Genomic DNA, 18,729 nt, shown 5'->3' with positions numbered 1-18,729 from the left:
AGTCAGACTGAAAGCACATTAATCTGACAATTCTGCTTAAGACCTAAAAGAATTATTAAACGAGAAAATTTCTTTTCAATTCTCCTCTGTACTAAGGGCAGGGGGAACACACATTGAGAGCAGCAGGGACACCCTAATTAGCATCAACCCCAAGGCACTGCACAGGAAGCTGGTGTCAAGCATCTGACACCACATTTCAGTTTGAGTGAGTCATTTCTAAGCCCTCTACCTGCAAGTTTGCAGTGACTGAGGAGATTTGGAATGAACTTTGCAGTAAAGTCAGCTGGTCTGAGACTGCTGTCTTTCCCAAGAGAAAACCAGCTCTTTTGAACAGCCAGCTGAGACAGCATGTGTTGGTAAGTCCTTCCTCTTCCAGAAATAAAAATAGATAGCCCATTCCTCAACTCAACCGTTTTCTCAATTTTTGGTGTTTTGCAACTTGGTCTCCTAAAACTAGCTTTATGCTCAGCTCAAAATACAAAAAATCAGGAAGACCAAAGCAGGAGCTCAGAGATTAGCAACCTTGTTTTTGTTATGTCAATCTCCAACTTTTGCTCAGCTCCAGGAAACCATAATACATGAGATTTGCACATTGTAAAGGGCCCCAACAACCACAAACTTTAACAACTATTTCTCTCTTAACTCCTGTAGAAAGTTTTGTTATAATCACTCAGAACCCAACCCACAAGGGTCACACCACACCACAACACCAATAAACACTAACTACAGAAAACTTACATTTCTGAGAGAGAAAAGCATACTGAGCAAATAAAAAGCACAGCCAGCAACACTGACATCATAACCTGGTGTACCAAAAATGCTTTTGTTACCCACATGATCTAGCAAGGGTCTACAAAACACTGAACAACATACTTATTGAGGCTTGGCACCAGAAGCATATCAGATATTTCTCAATTTCAGTTCAGTACAGTTAAACTATTAATAAGCCACTTTCTTTTAACTGGTCTTTAGCTAACCAAGTTGGTTATTTTCCTCCCTCCCCAAAAAAACCCCAAAATACTCCCTCCCCCCCCCAAAAAAAGTCAGTGACTGCTACAGCCACATACTTGATAGGCTGCAGGAGACTATTTAAAGGTAGAATTCTCAAGAATTATTATTGTTTAGAAGTTCTTCCAAATGTTGGCAGCTACCTCTAAAAGCAACTTCAAAAACTCCAGCCCCTAGGAAACCATTACAACTTTTCTGAAGATATTCAGTCTCTGGATATGCAAGTTATGAAGTTAGAGGTTTTACCATATTCTAAAAACAAAGACTGTAGAGATGACCAGAAACCAATGGGTGCCATATAGACAGTTTTGTCTTTTTCAAAATACACTATTTCAAGAGACTAAAATAGTTGAGAAAGGTCTCCTCATTACAAGTGCAGAATCCAGTGAGAGTTCTCTACTCAAGTGGGTTTTTTTACTGTGGACAACAGTTTAACTTGAGGTTATTACACATGAAACTGAGCTATAGATAGGAGACAAGTGGTCAGTTAAACTGCCCACTCTAAAGCTATACAAGTCCCTCCAACTGTCCTTAAGCTGCTATAAAAACTCACCTCTGAGTATACATACATCAGACTCTTCCCTTTATGCTCCCTGCAGTGTTTGCAATTCCTTTTTTAAGCTGAGACTGACACTTAAAAATATGGCCTTTTGTGGTACACAACTCCTACCCCATTCACTTTTCTGCATTTCTTTTTCTGTTAGTGTATCTCCCAAATGAACCTGCCATAGGATCAGACCAGTACCAGAGAGAATGGAAACCAGTCCAGCAGTCCCAGCTTTAGCAGCCTTCAATATTATGGAGGTTGTAGTTTGTCTAACCTTACACTAGCTTAAACTGGCACTTCCTTACAAGGAAGTGATTTTCCTCCATCTCTTCTGTTATTGCATGAAATCCACATTCTTTGTGCTGGCACAGCTGTTTGCATAGCTGGACCACGAACTTCAATGAATTATGGTCCATCTAAAAAACTCCTCAAAATGTATTATTTTTGCTGGATTATCACTTTGGAGCTGAGTAATAATTAATAAGGAAAACAGATACAGGTGAACTTGTTAACCAGGAAGACAGTAATGGCAGAGATCGATAAAATGCAAACACAGGTATGGCTGAGTTGTGAGTCAGCATATGACTAAGACATCAGGAGGGAGATGAGGAAAGGTGAGACAAACCCAGTTAGCTCAAGCAGCTGAAAGGTGGTTCTATAAGTCTCAATCTCACCAAGGAGCTCCACAGGCTTTCTAATAATGGCACATAAGGGAATGTGATTTTTGTCTTACAATCTAAAAGGATCATGCATATACTCACAGTTGTGTTAAGAATGTTAGGATTGCCTTGGGAACTTACAATGCACACAATGAGCTGGATTAGACTAATTACCTTGCTTCAGTACACAAGGTAGCTGTTCACCAAGCCAGATGAAAATCAAGTACTCTAAAAGGTGTATGGCCATTAAGTACTTCTACTGCAAACTATTCAACCCCATCCTTTGAAGATAAAGCTAACATTTTCTTTTCAGTTTTAGATCCATCACTATGGCATTCAGTTACTTTAAACAATTTTCATAACACCCTTATTAAGCAATCTCTCAACACAAAACTAATCAACTTTTTATAGAGGCTCAACAGGAAGATCATAAGACAGATGATCACATAGCAAACCACATGCAAGAAGTCACTATCTCAACAATTTAAAGGTAACCCATTTCACCATGCACCAGGATGCAGACTATGAAAACTAACAAGGTTTGTCATTCATTACCTCCATAGCAAGGCAGCCATTTCTTAGACTGCTTCAACTATTTTGCTAAGTGCAAACACATGAGTTACCAATAGTGAAAATGAGGAAGGGAAATCAGAACTTGGGTTAGATATTACATAGTAAGTACCAAGTAAAAGAAATGGAAACACATGGAAAAATGCCTTGGAAGTAAAGATAAAATAATGAATTCATACTGGAGTATGGAATGAACATGTACTACTTTCAAATCTTTAAAACCTCATAGTTAACAACCAAGATGACTAACCTCTCAACAAGTCAAGATATCCGTAAGCCAAAATGACTACAACTCCCAAGTGCTTAGTTTTGGCAAGATTACATTGAAGACCTGTAAATAATGGGTAGTTTCACCTTACTCTAAAGTTGTCATGAGGTTGCACAATGTACAGCCACTGTACAGATCCCTAAGGCACAAGATGTTTTCAAGGAAGAACAGAAAACAGGACTGTAGAACAGGAACTGAATAATGGGGTGAGTCAGTTATTGTAAACAAAGTTTGCCACCCTGAAACTACAGGAGGAAAACAAACATCTACCAGCCCCTGGCAATGGGCATAATGCAAGTGTCTGCTTTAATGAGCAAGGAATTAAAAAACAATACCCTAGAGACTCTTAAGGCATGTGGTGCAGCATACTCAAATAAGACAACTAAGTTGAGCCAACAAGACCAATTCATGCTGCCTATTTGCTTCATGGAACATTGTCCAGCCCTTTCTGCTGGGGTTAATGAAATTCAGTTTCAAAAACCCACAGGGAAAAAAAAATGACCCTAGCCTTTGCAGCACCTTATCTTGTAGATTGGAAGAAACTACAGAAAGTGGTTTTGAAACTGCTGTCAGAGCTCTTTCATAGCTCTCCCACTCTCATCCCTAACAGAAGCTATTGCATGTGTCCCTTGCAATAGTTTACAGAAGGACATGAAATATCACCCCCATTTGTATTTCATGGAGGCATGTTTACTACCCTTAACCTAACCATAATATTTACAATTTATTTTTATTAGTCCATCCACTCAGTTGCAAAAGCAGTATCAAATTAATTTCTTCAGTACACAGAGCTTGACACCCAAAAAAGAACCAAGTTTTCAATAAATAGCTCTTCCTGCTCTGCTTCCTTCTATATGCAAACATCTGGGCTGAGTGCCCAACTGTCTAGTTTAAAATAGTTTTAATTGCTTTATTATCTGCTCTGATGTAATCAATGCTTTTTAATACATTGTTTCTTCCGGCTTCTTAGAAAGAGCCTTCTCCCATAGCCTAACACCACCTCCATTAAACAATTCAAAAGATTTTTTTTTTCCAAACTCACTGTTGAACATCTTAAGACCTTTAGTTTTACTTTGCCTTAGTTTTGAAAAGCCACTTATAACACAGTTGCAGCAGTGATGCTTTGCATTAAACACAAATAGTAAAACCACACCTGACAAGTGATGAGTAGCCCTCCCCACCCCAAGAGTTTCCAACCAACCTGCTGTACTGACAGTCAGTGCCATGAGTCAATATTATGGTTCCATATCCTCAGGGTGCCACCAGTCACATCATCATTTATGACTATATTAAAAATATGGACACAGAAGTTTTCAATTCCTGTGACTTCTGAAGGCACACCACTAGGACTAAGTGCTGTGGGCTTGTTAGGTCAACCAGTCTCACCCTTTCTTTAATGAAAACTAATCATAAACATGGAGTTTGTATTCCAGAGGGCATCACTTAGATTTCAATTATTTAGGTTTCATCTTCCTACAGAACAACTCAATAACAGCTTTTCAGTGTTATTTTCCTATATGTACCATGTGTCAGGACAGAAAGTTCCTAGGAGAGATGCTAGGTAAGTCAGGACTAAGAAAAGTGATTTATGCCACAACCAAGAGGTCCAACTTTACCTAACAAGCTCTCCAGTGACATGTTAAAATTTAAGGACAAGTATTAATTAATAAGTGAGCTACTTGTGTATTTGTCTGGGTGGAAGTTTGTAACAGGAAAGACCAGTATACTAGCTGAGAAAACCCCCAAACTGAAAACTGACTAGAACAGACACTTTATAGCTTTCTGCAGATACAGAAACATTCTTAAAGGGGTCAAATATATCTTACTGCATGAGAGGGGAAGAAAGATGCATTTACTTGTCATGCTTTTACCCCCCTCCCAGTTTCTAACTCTAAGGTGAAGGAATCCAAGAGGTATACTGACAGATTGGAGTCCCACAGCTCTCTTTTCATGATTCTATCCGGGGTTGTTCCACTTCTGTTAAAAATATCGAGCAAGAATACAAGGAACAGTGCAACAGTAGCATGAAGCTCACAGAGCCTCATGTGAGCAGTTGAAGAAGGTCGTGGAATTTACTGTGTGTTGAATTCTTTAGCCACAGAAAGTACACTCCTTCTGATGTACTCCACAAAGTGCTGGGGGGGAAGTAATTTTATCCATGTATTCTTGTTTCTCCACACTTGCTTATTAGGCAGCAAGTGCCATTGAGAAGTCAGGCACTGGTAAATTTTTGGATCAGCTTGTAATCATCCAAGAAACAGATGGTGATTACAGATTCCAGGGGCTGGGGGGTGTGGGGGGGGCCTGTTTGTTTTTGGTTGTTTTTTTTTTTTTTTTAACTTGTACAGTATGCTCAATAAATTCATTAGGCATTCATGCTCTTCTCCTAAATACATTTAATTTAATGGTTGACACAGTAGGCAAGCTTTCCAGCAGTCTGTTCTTCACCTCAAAATTAGTTACAAAAAACCCACATACATTAGTTTTCTGCCATCTTTCAGGGTGATGTTTTGAAGGACCTAAGCCTACAAATTCCCAGCTTTCCTAAAAAGCTCCTAACAGAAGCAGGCAACCAATTCTAGTGAGAGCACACCATCATTGTGCCTCAGATGATTATCATAGGATGCAGAAAACACAGAATCTGTGGCTTTCATTTTTAGGCACAAAAAACAAGTTACATGCCACCTTCCTTCCCTCTCCTCCTTCCTACTGTTATTGGAAATCCAGCAGCAGTGACAATATAGAGGTAAGAATGTTTTTTACCACATCAGTTGTAAATTAAATACAATTATGGTGCTAGCTAAAAATACAGCTGTAAGTCATACTAACCACTGAGTTTAAATATTTATTTCAGTAGCACAGCCAGATTATCCTGACACAGGGTAAAAGACCAAGATAAAATCAACTGCTAATGATGCAGATGCCTGCAAAACCCAAGCACTGACAATTAGTCTTTGCTGCTACAAGTCATCAGTATTATAATCAGATCTACAAAATGGGACACAGTTGCTTTCCCTTTCACTTAGCAGCAAGCTTCATCCTACAGCATATGTCAGAACACCGAGAAACGAATTTACAGCTCTGAATGTGAACACATTTTTTCTTGCTTCATAAGACATGGGTTAATGTTTGTGTGTTCTCTCACATGGCCTCTGAAGTTTACTGAATTTGGCTGTACTACCAAGCAGGATTTTACATTAGGTATCTCTCTACTTCTACCTAAACAGCAACAGCAAGTTGCTTACCGTTTCTTGAATGTGTTGGTAATTGATAAGACCCTTGGGTAACAGACATGCCTCTGCAAATTTTTCCCCCCATTAAGAATTCACACCTCTGCTGTCAGCCCTCAGCTTTGTGACACCAATGTTTAGGTTTTCCCTTTAGAGTCAACTCTCCCGTCCTAGAAGGAAACATAAGACAACACTTTGTTGGTTTTTTTTCCTTAACTTCTTCACATTCAATTTCAAACTCTGAAAATCCTCCAAAACTCAACAATCAAGTGTAGTCCTAAGATTAAAAAGCTAATAAACCTGCAGAAAAATAATTTTTTCCTTTTTTATCTTCACCACGTGTTTCCTTCCAAAACACGTAGCAATGTCAGAAACATAGTAACTGCATCTCAGCTTCACTGTTTCAATATATATACTCATTCCCCAAGACAGTAAGACTGAGACTTCTATTGTCTCATTAATTGATAGGCACTACAGGCAATCTTAAATATAATTTTTCAGATGATTACTGCGTTCTAATTACTTCCATAATGAACTATGATATAGGCTCTGTTCTTAGTCTAGCCTTTGCTTATGGATTCTTGTTTATTCTGCTAAGAAACCTAAGGATTCCTAATTCCTGTTCTTAATTAATCCACATGCACTGTGTGTATTTCTCCCATGAGAAACTCTTATTTGTGATAACAGAGTTAAACCATGCTGCACACTTATTTTCATTTGCTGGACATTGCCACATGAAGCATTTCAAAATGACAGGAAAAGCATCTAACAGAGGAGCCTGCAACACTTCAATGCCGCATTCTTGGCCAAGAGGAGACGTTTAATTTGGATGCATCAAATTAACTTTTTTTCCATGCTCTCTCATTCAGCAGGATTTCACTTCCACAGGGCCTCCAAGCATTACTCATGACTACATTTTGCAGTGGGGTAAAGAAATGGAATGGCATCTGCAGAAAACAACAGATATTCACACCTACAACCATCACCTTCATGTGAATGTGAAGCCTCTTTTCTCTGAGCCTGTAGTGTTGTTGGTGTTGTTTTTTTTGAGTGTCTCCAATACGAGGATTTCAGTTCACAATTTTACATCTTCTGTGCATGAACCAACACACTTTATTACATTTTCTACTGGGAACAGCTATGCACACTACAGCACATGACTGCAGGATGGTGAGGATTGCATATGGTGTTGCATTTGTCACTGTATACTTGGTTATTACTTGTAGTGAAGAGGCCCTTCCTCTAAAAGTAGTAGTATTTCCACTGTGAACTCACATAGCAACGAGCTGTTGCAACAGGAAGACCTCTGCTTTCATCAGTGATCTTCTCCCTCTCTGCTCAGGGAGACAGTGAACAGCTAGCACATGCTGCCATTCAGTACAAGTCTCTCACCCTGTAATTACCAGTTTGCTTTCTTTCATTAAAGAGGCCTGTTTGGGAATTTTCTATAACACTAGCCACTACAAAAGGAGCAAAAGAAATGTTTTTATTTAAGCCCAAATCAGGCAAACAGATATCACGCACTTCCACAATGAAAGATATTTCTGCTTTGTAGATAAATAACTACTGTCTTATCAGATCATGACATAGGATGTCACTGCTCATAAATGACCTACAGAAAACTTGAAATCCTTTGTCACCATTTCCTACCGACTCACAGTGCTACCTTAAGCAGAGTATTCAACTTCACTGAAGCTTCTGCTCTGTCTGGTACATACAGCCAGAGCATTTCCTCATGATCCTCACTTCAGGCACTGTGCTGTTTAACACAGCTCTGACAGAGCTGTGTCTTGATGCACAGACTCCAGGCTTTGGGCAAAAACTACTGAAACATCCACGGAGGTAAAAAACTCACGGGATATGGATGTGTGGGAAACAAAAGGAATAGTGAGTAATACTACAGGCTGCTCTGTCGGTTTCATGTGGCCGTTTCAAAATTTGTAGTCTGATCTCAAATTGCACACTGACATTCTTACAGGCTCGTTACTCAGCAGCAGACGTAACCCATGCAAACCCGACACAGGCGTACAGGCTCCGCTCCACCAGCAGTACGGAATACGCTCTTTGCTCAACTGCCCTGATACCCGATTTTTGGCGATCTTTGGGCTCTACACTTTTAACCTGCCATGGCGGCTATTTAAAGATGCAAAGCTGCGACCTGAACCTCGTAATGCCCAAACCATGTGACATCTTTACCGGGCTCCTAATTTTAACGCAGACCAGCGCCCGGCCGGGGGTTCTCCCGGAGCCCGGCCGCCCGTCCCCGCAGGGTGATGGAGCACTTCGCAAATGGTGCAGTTCTGCCGCCTTGCCACACCAAGCCCTTCCTCTTCCCCTCCCCCGCGCACACCGGCAGCGGACACTTGCCGAAGCGAACTGCACGGACACGGGACGAACTTGGCCGGTTCCCACCGATAACCGGGATTTTTCCCAACTGCAGCACATCCATGTGACGCCCGCGCGCGGCCGGCGGCAGGAGCGGAGCTACTCGGGCTGCGCTCGCAGCACCGTCCCCTCCCGGGCACCTCCCGCCCGCTGCCGCCGAGCGGAACGGCGGGGCCAAAGGGCGGGCACGGGCTACCGCGGGCACCCCGCGCATCACCCGCGCCAGGGCAGGGCACCGCGGCCGCTCCGCGCCGCACAGCCCACGCTCGGTACCGCGCCCCCGGCCCCGCCGGGCGAGGGGCGGCAGCCGGCGGGGGCTCCCGGCGGGACGTGCCTGACCCGGTCCCGCCCACGCCCCCGCAGCCCCCGGGTGCGATGCCCCGGCGAGGCGGGCGGGCTCGTGCGGGTCGAACGGCGGCGCTTACCGAGTGGTTGACCCCCCACATGAGGACGCTGAGCAGCGGGTCGCTAGCCCGGAACAACTTCACTTTTTGCGCCACGAAGTGCTTTTTCTTGGTCTTGGTTTTACTCGCCATGACGGGCACGATGCTGCTGGGGGCCGCCATGGTGCTGCCGGCGGCAGAGGTGGAAGGGGCTGGTGTGGGGCAGAGCGGTGAGCGGGCAGGAGAGAAGGGCAGGGGCGATCAGCGCCGCAGCCCCGCGGGCGAGCGGGCGGCGGGCGGGCAGCCGCGGGACGCCGGGCGCATCCCGGCCTGGCGGCTGAAATGGCCCCGCTCGGCGCGGCGGCCCCGCCCCGCCCCCCCCGCGGGGAGCGGCCGCCGCCCGCCCGCCACGCACCGCGCGCCCGCCCCGCCCCCGCGGGAACCGCGGAGCGCCGGCTCCGCCGCCCCACTGCGCATGTTCCCCGCGCGCGGCGCCTGCGCGGCCGCGGGCAGCGGGGCCGCCCGCGCCTCCCTCCCCTCAGGGAGAGGGGCCTGCGGAGGTGGGGGGAAAAGGTGGTGTCCGTCCGCTGCCCTCCGGCCCTCACGCCCATCGCCAGTCCTCTGAGAAAGCAAGCCTCCCTTCGCCCTACTCTTTAGCTAGCTAGTCGCTCACACTGTAACTTCGTACAGTTTGTGTGCTAGTTACTCGGGTTCCAGTTCCCTCTCTGAAGGGATCTGTAGGAATCTCTGCGGCAGGGCTTTGCCTGCTGCTCCCGCCCCAGCTCGGCTCCCTGAGCAGAGCGGCTTCTCACAGCCGCCGTTCAGCAAATACAGAAAGCTCGGCCCCCTGCGAGAGTATTGCACCCCCGTAACCTCACTGTGCTTTTAGTCCCCCAGCAGAATGTTTCTTGATTGCCTCCATGGCCACCGAGGATGTGGTCAGTGGCCAGCGATATCCTGCAAAGGCACATCTGCCCATTTCAGAACTATCAAACACCACATACGCTCTGCTCCGCTGTATGATGAGGAGCTCAATGACATCTGCCATCACTGTTCGGGGTCAGTACCCACGGGTACCCACACAGAGCATACATCTCCTGTGCCTTTACAAGAAGTCATACATCCGCTTCTGAATAATACAAGACCTGCCTGCTGTAGATCTTGCTGTTCATTGCTGTTCATTCTTCTCCAGATCCTTAGGGAGAAGCAAGAGCAGGGCAGCTCCATCAGGTGGACAAACCGCAAGTGAGGATCATCGCACTGCACCCAGTGCCTCAGTGACAAGGCTTGGGCCCACACTCAGTGAGCAGGGTGCTGGCAAGAGCACGCATCACATCAGCAGTCCCAGAGAAGCTGAGGAGATGAACCAGGTCCATCCAGGAGGGCACAATGTAGGCACAGGGTCTATCCAGAGCCAGAAACAGAGGTGCAGGGCAAGCTGCCTATGAGAGGCCCAAGGTATAACCAGAACACAGAGCTGGAGACAGGTATACCTACAATGTAGCTCAGGCAAAGACCTAAACTGTGCCCTACCTGAGCCAAAGTGGAGGTCCTGGGCAGAATGTGTTCCCAGGTGTGGCTGTTCAGGGAAACTAAGGTCAATACATGAGTCTGGGACCCCAGCAAAGGCTTACATAAATTTAAAAATGTGTTGCACATCTCCATTTCTCTTTGCCATTGTGATTTCAACAGCAAAGTTATCTGTCATGCTAGAATCCAAAGCAGTAATGTTTATTCTCCCTCCTGCATAGAAACAGTTACTGGGATTTATTTTATGGTCCCTTGCCTTCATCTTATAGACAGTAGAACAAAACAGAGATGTATTTAATTTTCTGTCCTTTTTTTTTCCCAGCACAATTACTTAGGAGTTACAAAGATCTAAACTGTAATTTTTGTTCTTGAAAATAGATTCGACAACAAAAAAATCCCTTATATTCTGCTGCAGTCAATGGAAGCAGCTGAGTAGTCAGCACCTTTGAATAAAAGCAGGTCACTTCTATGCCTAAATATAGATTTGAAGTCAGACTTTTGGAAGAGTTCAGTACCCATTTTATCCCTTACATTACACTTAGAACATGACATCTAAGCATTGTGCAATGCTGCACACATCAACATGACTGACATCTGCCACATATGTGTCTTTCTTCATCTTTCCAGAGTAAATCCATATAGTGAAGCATTTTGGTTTATAAATAGTAAAAGTAGCAAACGTTTTAATAGGTTTTTTTATAGGGAAGGCTGAAGAAGGAAGTTGCTCTTTTTTCCAGAAGGCTTTCTTGTCATCTTGGCGTAGATTCTAAAGAGCTCTTCCCTGCAAATATGAGCTCTCACTAAAGAAAGTTATTTTATCAGAAGAACAAAAGATCTTGACCATAACAATTACAGCAAAATTTTAAAAAAAATTCAAAGGCCTGCGTTATCTATACGACAAGGTCTGAGGCAAATATTTGTCCTCTTCAATTTTAAGTACCACAAACAAAGATGGTTGCCTGTATTTGCCTTTCCTGTAGGAACCACTGTGGGCACAGGTTTTCCACTGAATCCATGCTACAGGGACCACTTGAAGAGACAAAACTTGATTACATTTGCAGCCTTCACTCCTCTTGGGATGTCTTTCCCTCAATTGTAATCCTATCCCTTAAAACAGAGCAGAGGCTGAGGCCCTCCAGCCAGTGCCCACAGTAAAGATTTTCCCAGTCTACTTCTTGCAGCCTAGACTTCTCTTTCAAACCTCATTTAACTCACCTTCAGCTCTCTCTTCCCCAGTTCTAGCACTGACCCTGAGGGAAAATGTAATTTTATGCTGAGTCACAATGTAGGGTCCCCAGCCATTGCCCACACCAAAATGTTGTCACAGGCACATTCTTCTCACAGTCTACACTTTGACATGTTCCCTTTCTAAGCTCCCTACATCTGCAGCTCTAGGGTCTCTCTGTCGAAATGCCCACATTAACACTAACACAGATCTTTAGACCAGGACCCCCAGCCAGTGCCCTCAATAAAATATTCTCCCTGCCACATTTGCTCTACCCCACACCTTTTTTTTTTAAATATCTCCTTTCTAGCTCCACTCCAGATGCAGCTCCAGGTCCTCTGTGTCTCATAGCTCTAACCTTAAGCCTCAAACAAACCATATGCTGGGCTTTGGATGTGGTGCCAGTGCCTACACCAGGAAGTTCTTGCTGCCAAGTTCTTCTGGCAGCCCACCCTTCCCTGGGACAGTCACTTTCTAGCCCTGAGCCAGCTGCAGCTGTTCTCTCTTTCCTTCTGTCAAACATAACCTCAAACCTCACCCTACACCTAGAAGTTATGTTGAGCCTTGGACCAGGCCCCTCAGCCATTGCTTCCACCACCAAGTTTTTGCAGGCAAGCTATCCCTGTGGCCCAACCTTTTCACTATCAGCTGCTCTCAAGCTTCCCTTCATCTGCAGCTCTAGGCTCTCTTTGGCTCCCAGCACCAGCCCTAACCCTCATACAAGCTGTAAGGTGGACTTCAGGCCAGAATTAGTTGGAAGAGCACCAGTCACAACAAAAAGTTCTTGTGACAAAATTCTTCCTGCACCCCAGGTGTGCTAGGCCTGTTCTAACTGCAGCACTACACTCTCTTGTCAAAAATAACCTCAGCTGTAACTCCAACCATAAGAGCAGGCTAGGCCTCAGACCAGGCAGCCCTGCCAAGTTCCTTGAACTTAGATTTCCCCTTAAAAGCCCTTCTCTAACTCTCCTTCTGCTGGAATTCTAGGCTCTTTCTCCCAGCCTTAACTCTAATCCTGATGTAAACATAATCAAATGTGTCACCCCTCTTCTAATTCCCAAGCCAAAACAGTCTCCCAGCCAAGTTCTCTTAGCAGCCCACCTCCTTTCTAACCCAACTCTCAGTTGCAGCTCTGGCCTCTCTTTCTTTCATCCCTAATTTTAACCCTAGCCTCTATTGGCTTTGCATGGCAAGGTTTTGGTTGTGCAGGGGTCTGTAGGGGTGGCTTCTGGGAGAAGATGTCAACCCACACTGCAGCAGTCTGCTCCTGAAGGACTTGCATCCTGCAGAAATGGCCCATGCTAAAGCAGTTTGTGAACTACAGCCTGTGGGAGTGACTCATGTTGGAGAAGTTCATGGAGAACTGTCTCCTGGAGGAGGGACCACACATTGGAGCAAAGGAGGAAGGAGAATGGAGCAGCAAAGACAGTGTGAGATGACCTGACCACAGGCACCCATTCCTGCACTGGGAGGAGAAGATTGATAAAATTGGCAGTGAAGTTGAACCTGGCTAGGAGGCTCCCCTTGTCCAGTTGAGGAGGGGACTGAGAGCATAACTTGATGGGCTACTGATATCCAGCCAAGGTCAACCCATCTCAGCCATATCAATAAACCCAACCCAAGGCTGAGTCTTGGGCTAAAATTTACCTTGGGCTAGGTCAAACAGAAAACTTCCGGGAATGAAATTCTCCTTGCAGCTAACACTTCCAGTTATCCATTCTTTCACAGTCCTACTGCAGCAGAAGCTTGTGGCTCCCCCCTCAAGCCTAACTGTGACTTTAATCTCAGAGGCTGAGCTTCAGACATGACCCTCAGCTACTGCCCAGAATGAGAAGTTCTTGAAGCCAATTTCTCTTTGCAGCCCACCCTTCACTTTGAGAGCCCTCTTCTAGCCTCTTCCAAATGTCTAAACTTCCCCTAGGTTTTCTCTTTTTCTCAGCCCTAACTATGACCACAGGGTGAGACTTAGACTAGGATACCCCAACAATGCCCACACCAAAACACTTTCCCTTCCAAATTATCTCTGCACTGTTTTTCTCTGAAGCTCCTTTGTAAACCCATTCCAACTGAAGCAGCAGGCTGTCCTTCCCTTGACCCTAATTCTAACTGTACCCTAATCCTTGCTGTAAGCTAAGCCTTGGAGACAGGCTCTCTACAGAGAGAACAAACTCACAATCCAGGTCTTTTCTTTCTTCCCTTATGCCTTAGGGACAGTTTTGTGCAGGTGTGAGGGAAGTTTTATTCATGCAGCCTGTCATGACATGGAAGTTGTATTTCAGTCCATTCACAGAATTTTTTATAGCATGACACTGTGAGTATATGTTGCAGTCAGCATTCATGGTGCCTGTACAGAAATGGGAGATGAAAGACCAGTCAGTATTTAAATACTTCAGAGCTAAGACTGAACCTGGTACCATGTTGCCTGTCATGCCCATGGAGAGACATCTCCATTAGGAACCTGGTTTTGTGATGGACTTGGGAGTGCTAAGTTAATAGTTAGACTAGTTCTTAGAGGTATTTTTCAACCTAAATGTCTCTAGAATTCTATCTCTTGGATCACATATCTCCACAACTGCATTCATGCTGCATTGCAGGCAACACTGCTTGTTTCAATTCACAGATAACTGGTCAACAAACTAACTTAAATGTTGTGATGATGGTCCAGACACTACCAAAAAATGAAGGGCCAAGATGTGACAGTAAAACCTCTTTTGAAGTTACAAGGAGTCCTTAGCTGCATCTTAGAAATCTCGTCAGGATCTGGTTCCCATGTAAAGCACTTAGGAAAATGGAGGAGGAGATTAATTATCTGGGTTGCTGTGCATTTCAAATCCTGACTGGAAGTTCCTACTCAACTTTAAATAAATCCACCCCTCAATATATACTGGTGTTTAAGATTTTGAATGTCCAGTTTTTTAATAACTGAATGTAAAGCTTTTGCACTCCACAAGGACTGAAAAAAAGAGCACAACCAGAACAAACTCACAATGCTTGGAAACCTTATTAAAGAGGTGTGATGCCACCAGTGGACTAAGCTGATGTTTTTGCAAGCACAGAATGTACTCTGCCTCTCATGAAGTAGTTTACTATCTTTAATAGAACAGTGTGTATGTACAAGCATCAATGGAGACCAAAAGGAAGAGCCTCTAGGCTTGTAAAATGTAACAAAGTAGGCTTGGGGTAAACTATTTATTTTGCATTGTCCAGTCTGCTCCATTTGTTCTGCCATTAGTATTAAAATTCCTGCTTTGTCCCATCTTTTTGGTGCAAGATACTCCCAACTGGAAGCTGGTGGACAAGGGAGAGAGAAGAATCATAAACAATCTAGCAAGACGGTGCTAATGAATGGCTGTTCTTGGCTGACTTCATCAATGGTTAGAATAAACTAAAGCAGGAGCGTGAGCTCTCACCTTCCATTTTAAGAAAGGCCTGGGATTAACGATGATTTAGCAAGCTTGCTTCTAAAACCTATGTGCTCTTTTTGGTGCTTGCCACAGAGTTTTGTTTAGCATGGTTGTTTAAACATAAAATTCATTTGTTACTTTATTTCAGTATGAAAAAGTATATGTTGCTCTTTCTCTCAGTGGTCACCCAGAGCATTTCTGCGGGTGAGTTAGGGTCTCCACTTTGAAGGACAGGGATATCACATAGTTTGTGAGGCTTTGCCTAGCTACTGGAAGGTAATATTCCCCTTTACAATTATTTTCTGCAGCTGCAAAGAACAGAAGGCTCACAGAGTTTCCCTGGGCCAACTGCCATAGAAACTAATTTCAGCTAAGGCAGACTCATAAATTGTTCCATTACTCCATAAATTGGTCTGGGCACATGTCACTTCAAGCCAAGCTGGGTTACTTTAAATCTACCCTGTAGTTCTGAAATGCTGCTGCCTTTTTAAAAGAACATGTCTTAAAGACATGATGAAAATAAATAATGTCTGAAATCAGTTAATATGCTACAAGAGCACAAAACCTACAAGGACATCAAATTATTAACCATTACCATTTTTTTTGGAAATATAAAAAGACCAGACTGAATATTTTTAAGACAAATACTTTCCTTTATTTGTAAAACAGAAAAGGATAAATAAAAATGCAGACTCCTTAATTGCTCCATATTCAGAAGAACAAGTCAATCTGTATGGGGGAATGATTACTGGATACATATATTTACAGGCAGAAAGCATTGCCTGCACTTTTCAGATGTGCCATTAAGAGCTAAAGGATTCACAGAATTTCACAGTATTACAGAAGATTCCAAGTGGTCTGTGGAACAAAATTTAAAATACAAATTCAAATTTGTTAAATTTGCAAAGATAAATGTGATAGTTTCTTAAGCCAAAAGGATTCTGACATTTCATTTTAACCAGTACCAGTTTATTTTTGTTCCTCAACAGGAAGCACAGTACAAAACCAAAGCCCTGCAAAGAGATTATCAACTCCAATTTGAGATCAGGCAACTAACATAAGTGATGCTTTCTTTTTTTTTTTTTTTTTGTTTGGCTGTTTTTTTTTAAGGGTGAAAAAATAGCATCCCGCTTCAGTCTAGGCTTGGGAAATTAGTACAGCCAGGTGCAGCTCCCGTAGTCACAATTCTAAAAACAGTGGAAGCCAGGACAGCTGATTTTCACCTTGTTTGGCTCTCCATAAACAAACCAACTAAGTGTCCCTACGATCAGCATCCAGCAGTAGCAGTGTCTATTTTCATTCAAAGTCAATTCTCCAAGGCAGAGAAATGCAAAACCCAACTGTCCTGCTCCCTCTGGGAGCCTCTGCTTCCCTTTTATGACTTCCCCACTTCGGCAGCACAGCTGCCAGTTCCACCTCCCAGCAGTTTAACAAGCCACAACTGCCAGGTTTTGCAGCTTATATGGTCTTTAAGGGCTAACTTCTTCCTTTTTCTGTAGAAAAGGCTTTTAACCCTTTTTAGGTTCCCAGGGCCTACAGTTCAACCTCATGAGCTGTTTGTGTGCAGCTTTCTAGAGTAACTGAGATTTTCCAGTGTCTCTCTGGAGAATCAACTCCTGCTTTATCAGGTCTTATCAGGTGGGAAATTGCAGAACTGTTCCTGTACATTGTTACTCCAGCTGGGGGGTTAGAGGGCAGTATATACAATATATAAACCTTTTATTTCCCCAGCAAATTCCTCAAACTTATTAGATTTCACTATTTAAATAATACAGAAGGCATCAAATATAAGCTTAATAAGGACATTCTGTATATACATTTTCTTGTTTACTCTTCAATTTGAAAGATGTTTTGCTCAACATCAGGTAATAAATGTCATTTTAAGTAGTCTATTAATTGCTCTCATGCCAGTATAAAAGCTTTCTTTTTTTTTCAAAATATGCTCTTTATTTTAAGCTTCCTCTATCTGCTTTTAATAACCCTTAAAACATAATAGATTGAGAAACAAGATGTAGAGATGTAGTATTTAATTCTTTAAATGCACATCCTTTAATAAAAAATGCTTGGTGCAGAATTTATCTAATTTTGTAGAAAACCCCAAATACTGTATGTTCCATTTTCCTCTAGCTGTTATATATATAATTCTCAAAATGTCAGAAGAATTTTCAATTCAGAGCCCAGAAATACAGGTTCCTTAGCATCTGCCATTTTAGCATTTTGTGCTTATTGTGGTTAATCACAGGAACTACAATAGCTGAAGAGCTGTCACAGAATTACTGTTCTAACATGTTCAAATTAGAAACAAATTGGAACATGTTCCCACATGTTCTAATTTGGACAGTTGTCCCTGGAACTGCAGGTTTTGTTTTGAGAAAAGGTTATGCTTGTGCATTCTTTCAGTGTTGCTTTAGGACTTTCTAGCATTCTTCTGCTGGAGACCTTGAAACGCTCCACTGATAACAATTAGGTTAGCTCTGGAAATTCTCCTGAAAGTTTTGGAAAGTAAGCTACAGAGTTCAAAGCTCAATTTACAGAAACATTCTTTTATTTTGAATGCCTCCATTAAAAACCTCAGATACCAAGACCCAGAGTGCTGACAACAATAACTGAACTCTGAAGCTGTAGTAGACCTTGTGAAAATCAGGTCTCCCATGTATCTAACCAAAGTAACAGGTAAACATCTGTGCAACTTACATTAAAAGAAATCCCATGGTCACCATTGCACCACCTGTCAGTTTGATCCATTCCAGTTTTGAAATCTCCAACCTTTCCAGTATTTGGCCAGCTAGGAAACATTTTTCAGTATATCTAATAAGAATTCTAAATGGTCCAGCTTGTGGCTGCTGCTGCTTGTCCTGTCACTGGGCTCCTCTGCAAAGAGCCTGGATCTGTTTTCTCTCTGCTCCTCTCCCATTCGGTGTTTGGAACCAGCAGCAGGACCTTCTCTTTGCCTTAATTTTTCACAGCTGAACACACCCAGGTGTCTCAGTGTGCTCTCACAAGCACCTGATGCAGCTCCATAGCTCCTGGTGGCTCTCCACTGCACCTGTCAATGCCTTTCTTGTCCTGTGTACCCCCAAAGAGACACCTCAGATACAACCTCAGAAGTGCTGAACAGACGGCAATAAATGCTTTCCAGACGAGTGGCTACATTGTTGTTATAGCCACCTATTTAATCTGTCCCAGGTGCAAGATCCCAGACCTCATTTGCCCTTGAACTTCATGAGTTTCTGTCAGATCATTGTCCAGTCTGCCCAGATTCTTTGAACCACAGCTGCTCCCTCCAGTGTCATATTGCCTACAAACTTGCTGAGAGTGCACTCCATCCCACCACCCAGGTCATGAATAAAGATATTGGACAGTGTTATGCCCACTATGAATCCCTGAGGGAGGCCACTTGTACAACCAGTCACCAGTTCTGCTTCATGTTGTTGATTGCAACTCTTCCAGCATGGTGGTCCAGCTGATTTTCTACCCCTACTATCATCCACTTACAGAATCCATACACCACTAATTTGGC

The 18,729-nt window shown here is 43.4% G+C and overlaps 1 protein-coding gene across 2 annotated transcripts in view; it reads right to left on the bottom strand.

Annotated features, from left to right (window-relative positions):
- Nucleotides 1-9,385, bottom strand: part of PIP4K2A (phosphatidylinositol-5-phosphate 4-kinase type 2 alpha) — a 107,605-nt gene extending 98,220 nt beyond the window's left edge. For both annotated transcript variants that reach the window (XM_036406312.2, XM_036406314.2), the window contains exon 1: nucleotides 9,093-9,385. In XM_036406312.2, coding sequence (XP_036262205.1) covers nucleotides 9,093-9,233 — 141 coding nt within the window. In that variant the 5' untranslated portion in view covers nucleotides 9,234-9,385. The remainder of the gene's footprint in view (nucleotides 1-9,092) is intronic.
- Between the last annotated feature and the right edge of the window lie 9,344 nt (nucleotides 9,386-18,729).

Source organism: Molothrus ater, chromosome 1, assembly GCF_012460135.2.
Source record: "Molothrus ater isolate BHLD 08-10-18 breed brown headed cowbird chromosome 1, BPBGC_Mater_1.1, whole genome shotgun sequence".
Lineage (NCBI taxonomy): Eukaryota > Metazoa > Chordata > Aves > Passeriformes > Icteridae > Molothrus > Molothrus ater.
The sequence above is the reverse complement of the archived record's forward strand: the minus strand, read 5'-3'. Positions and strand labels throughout refer to the sequence as shown.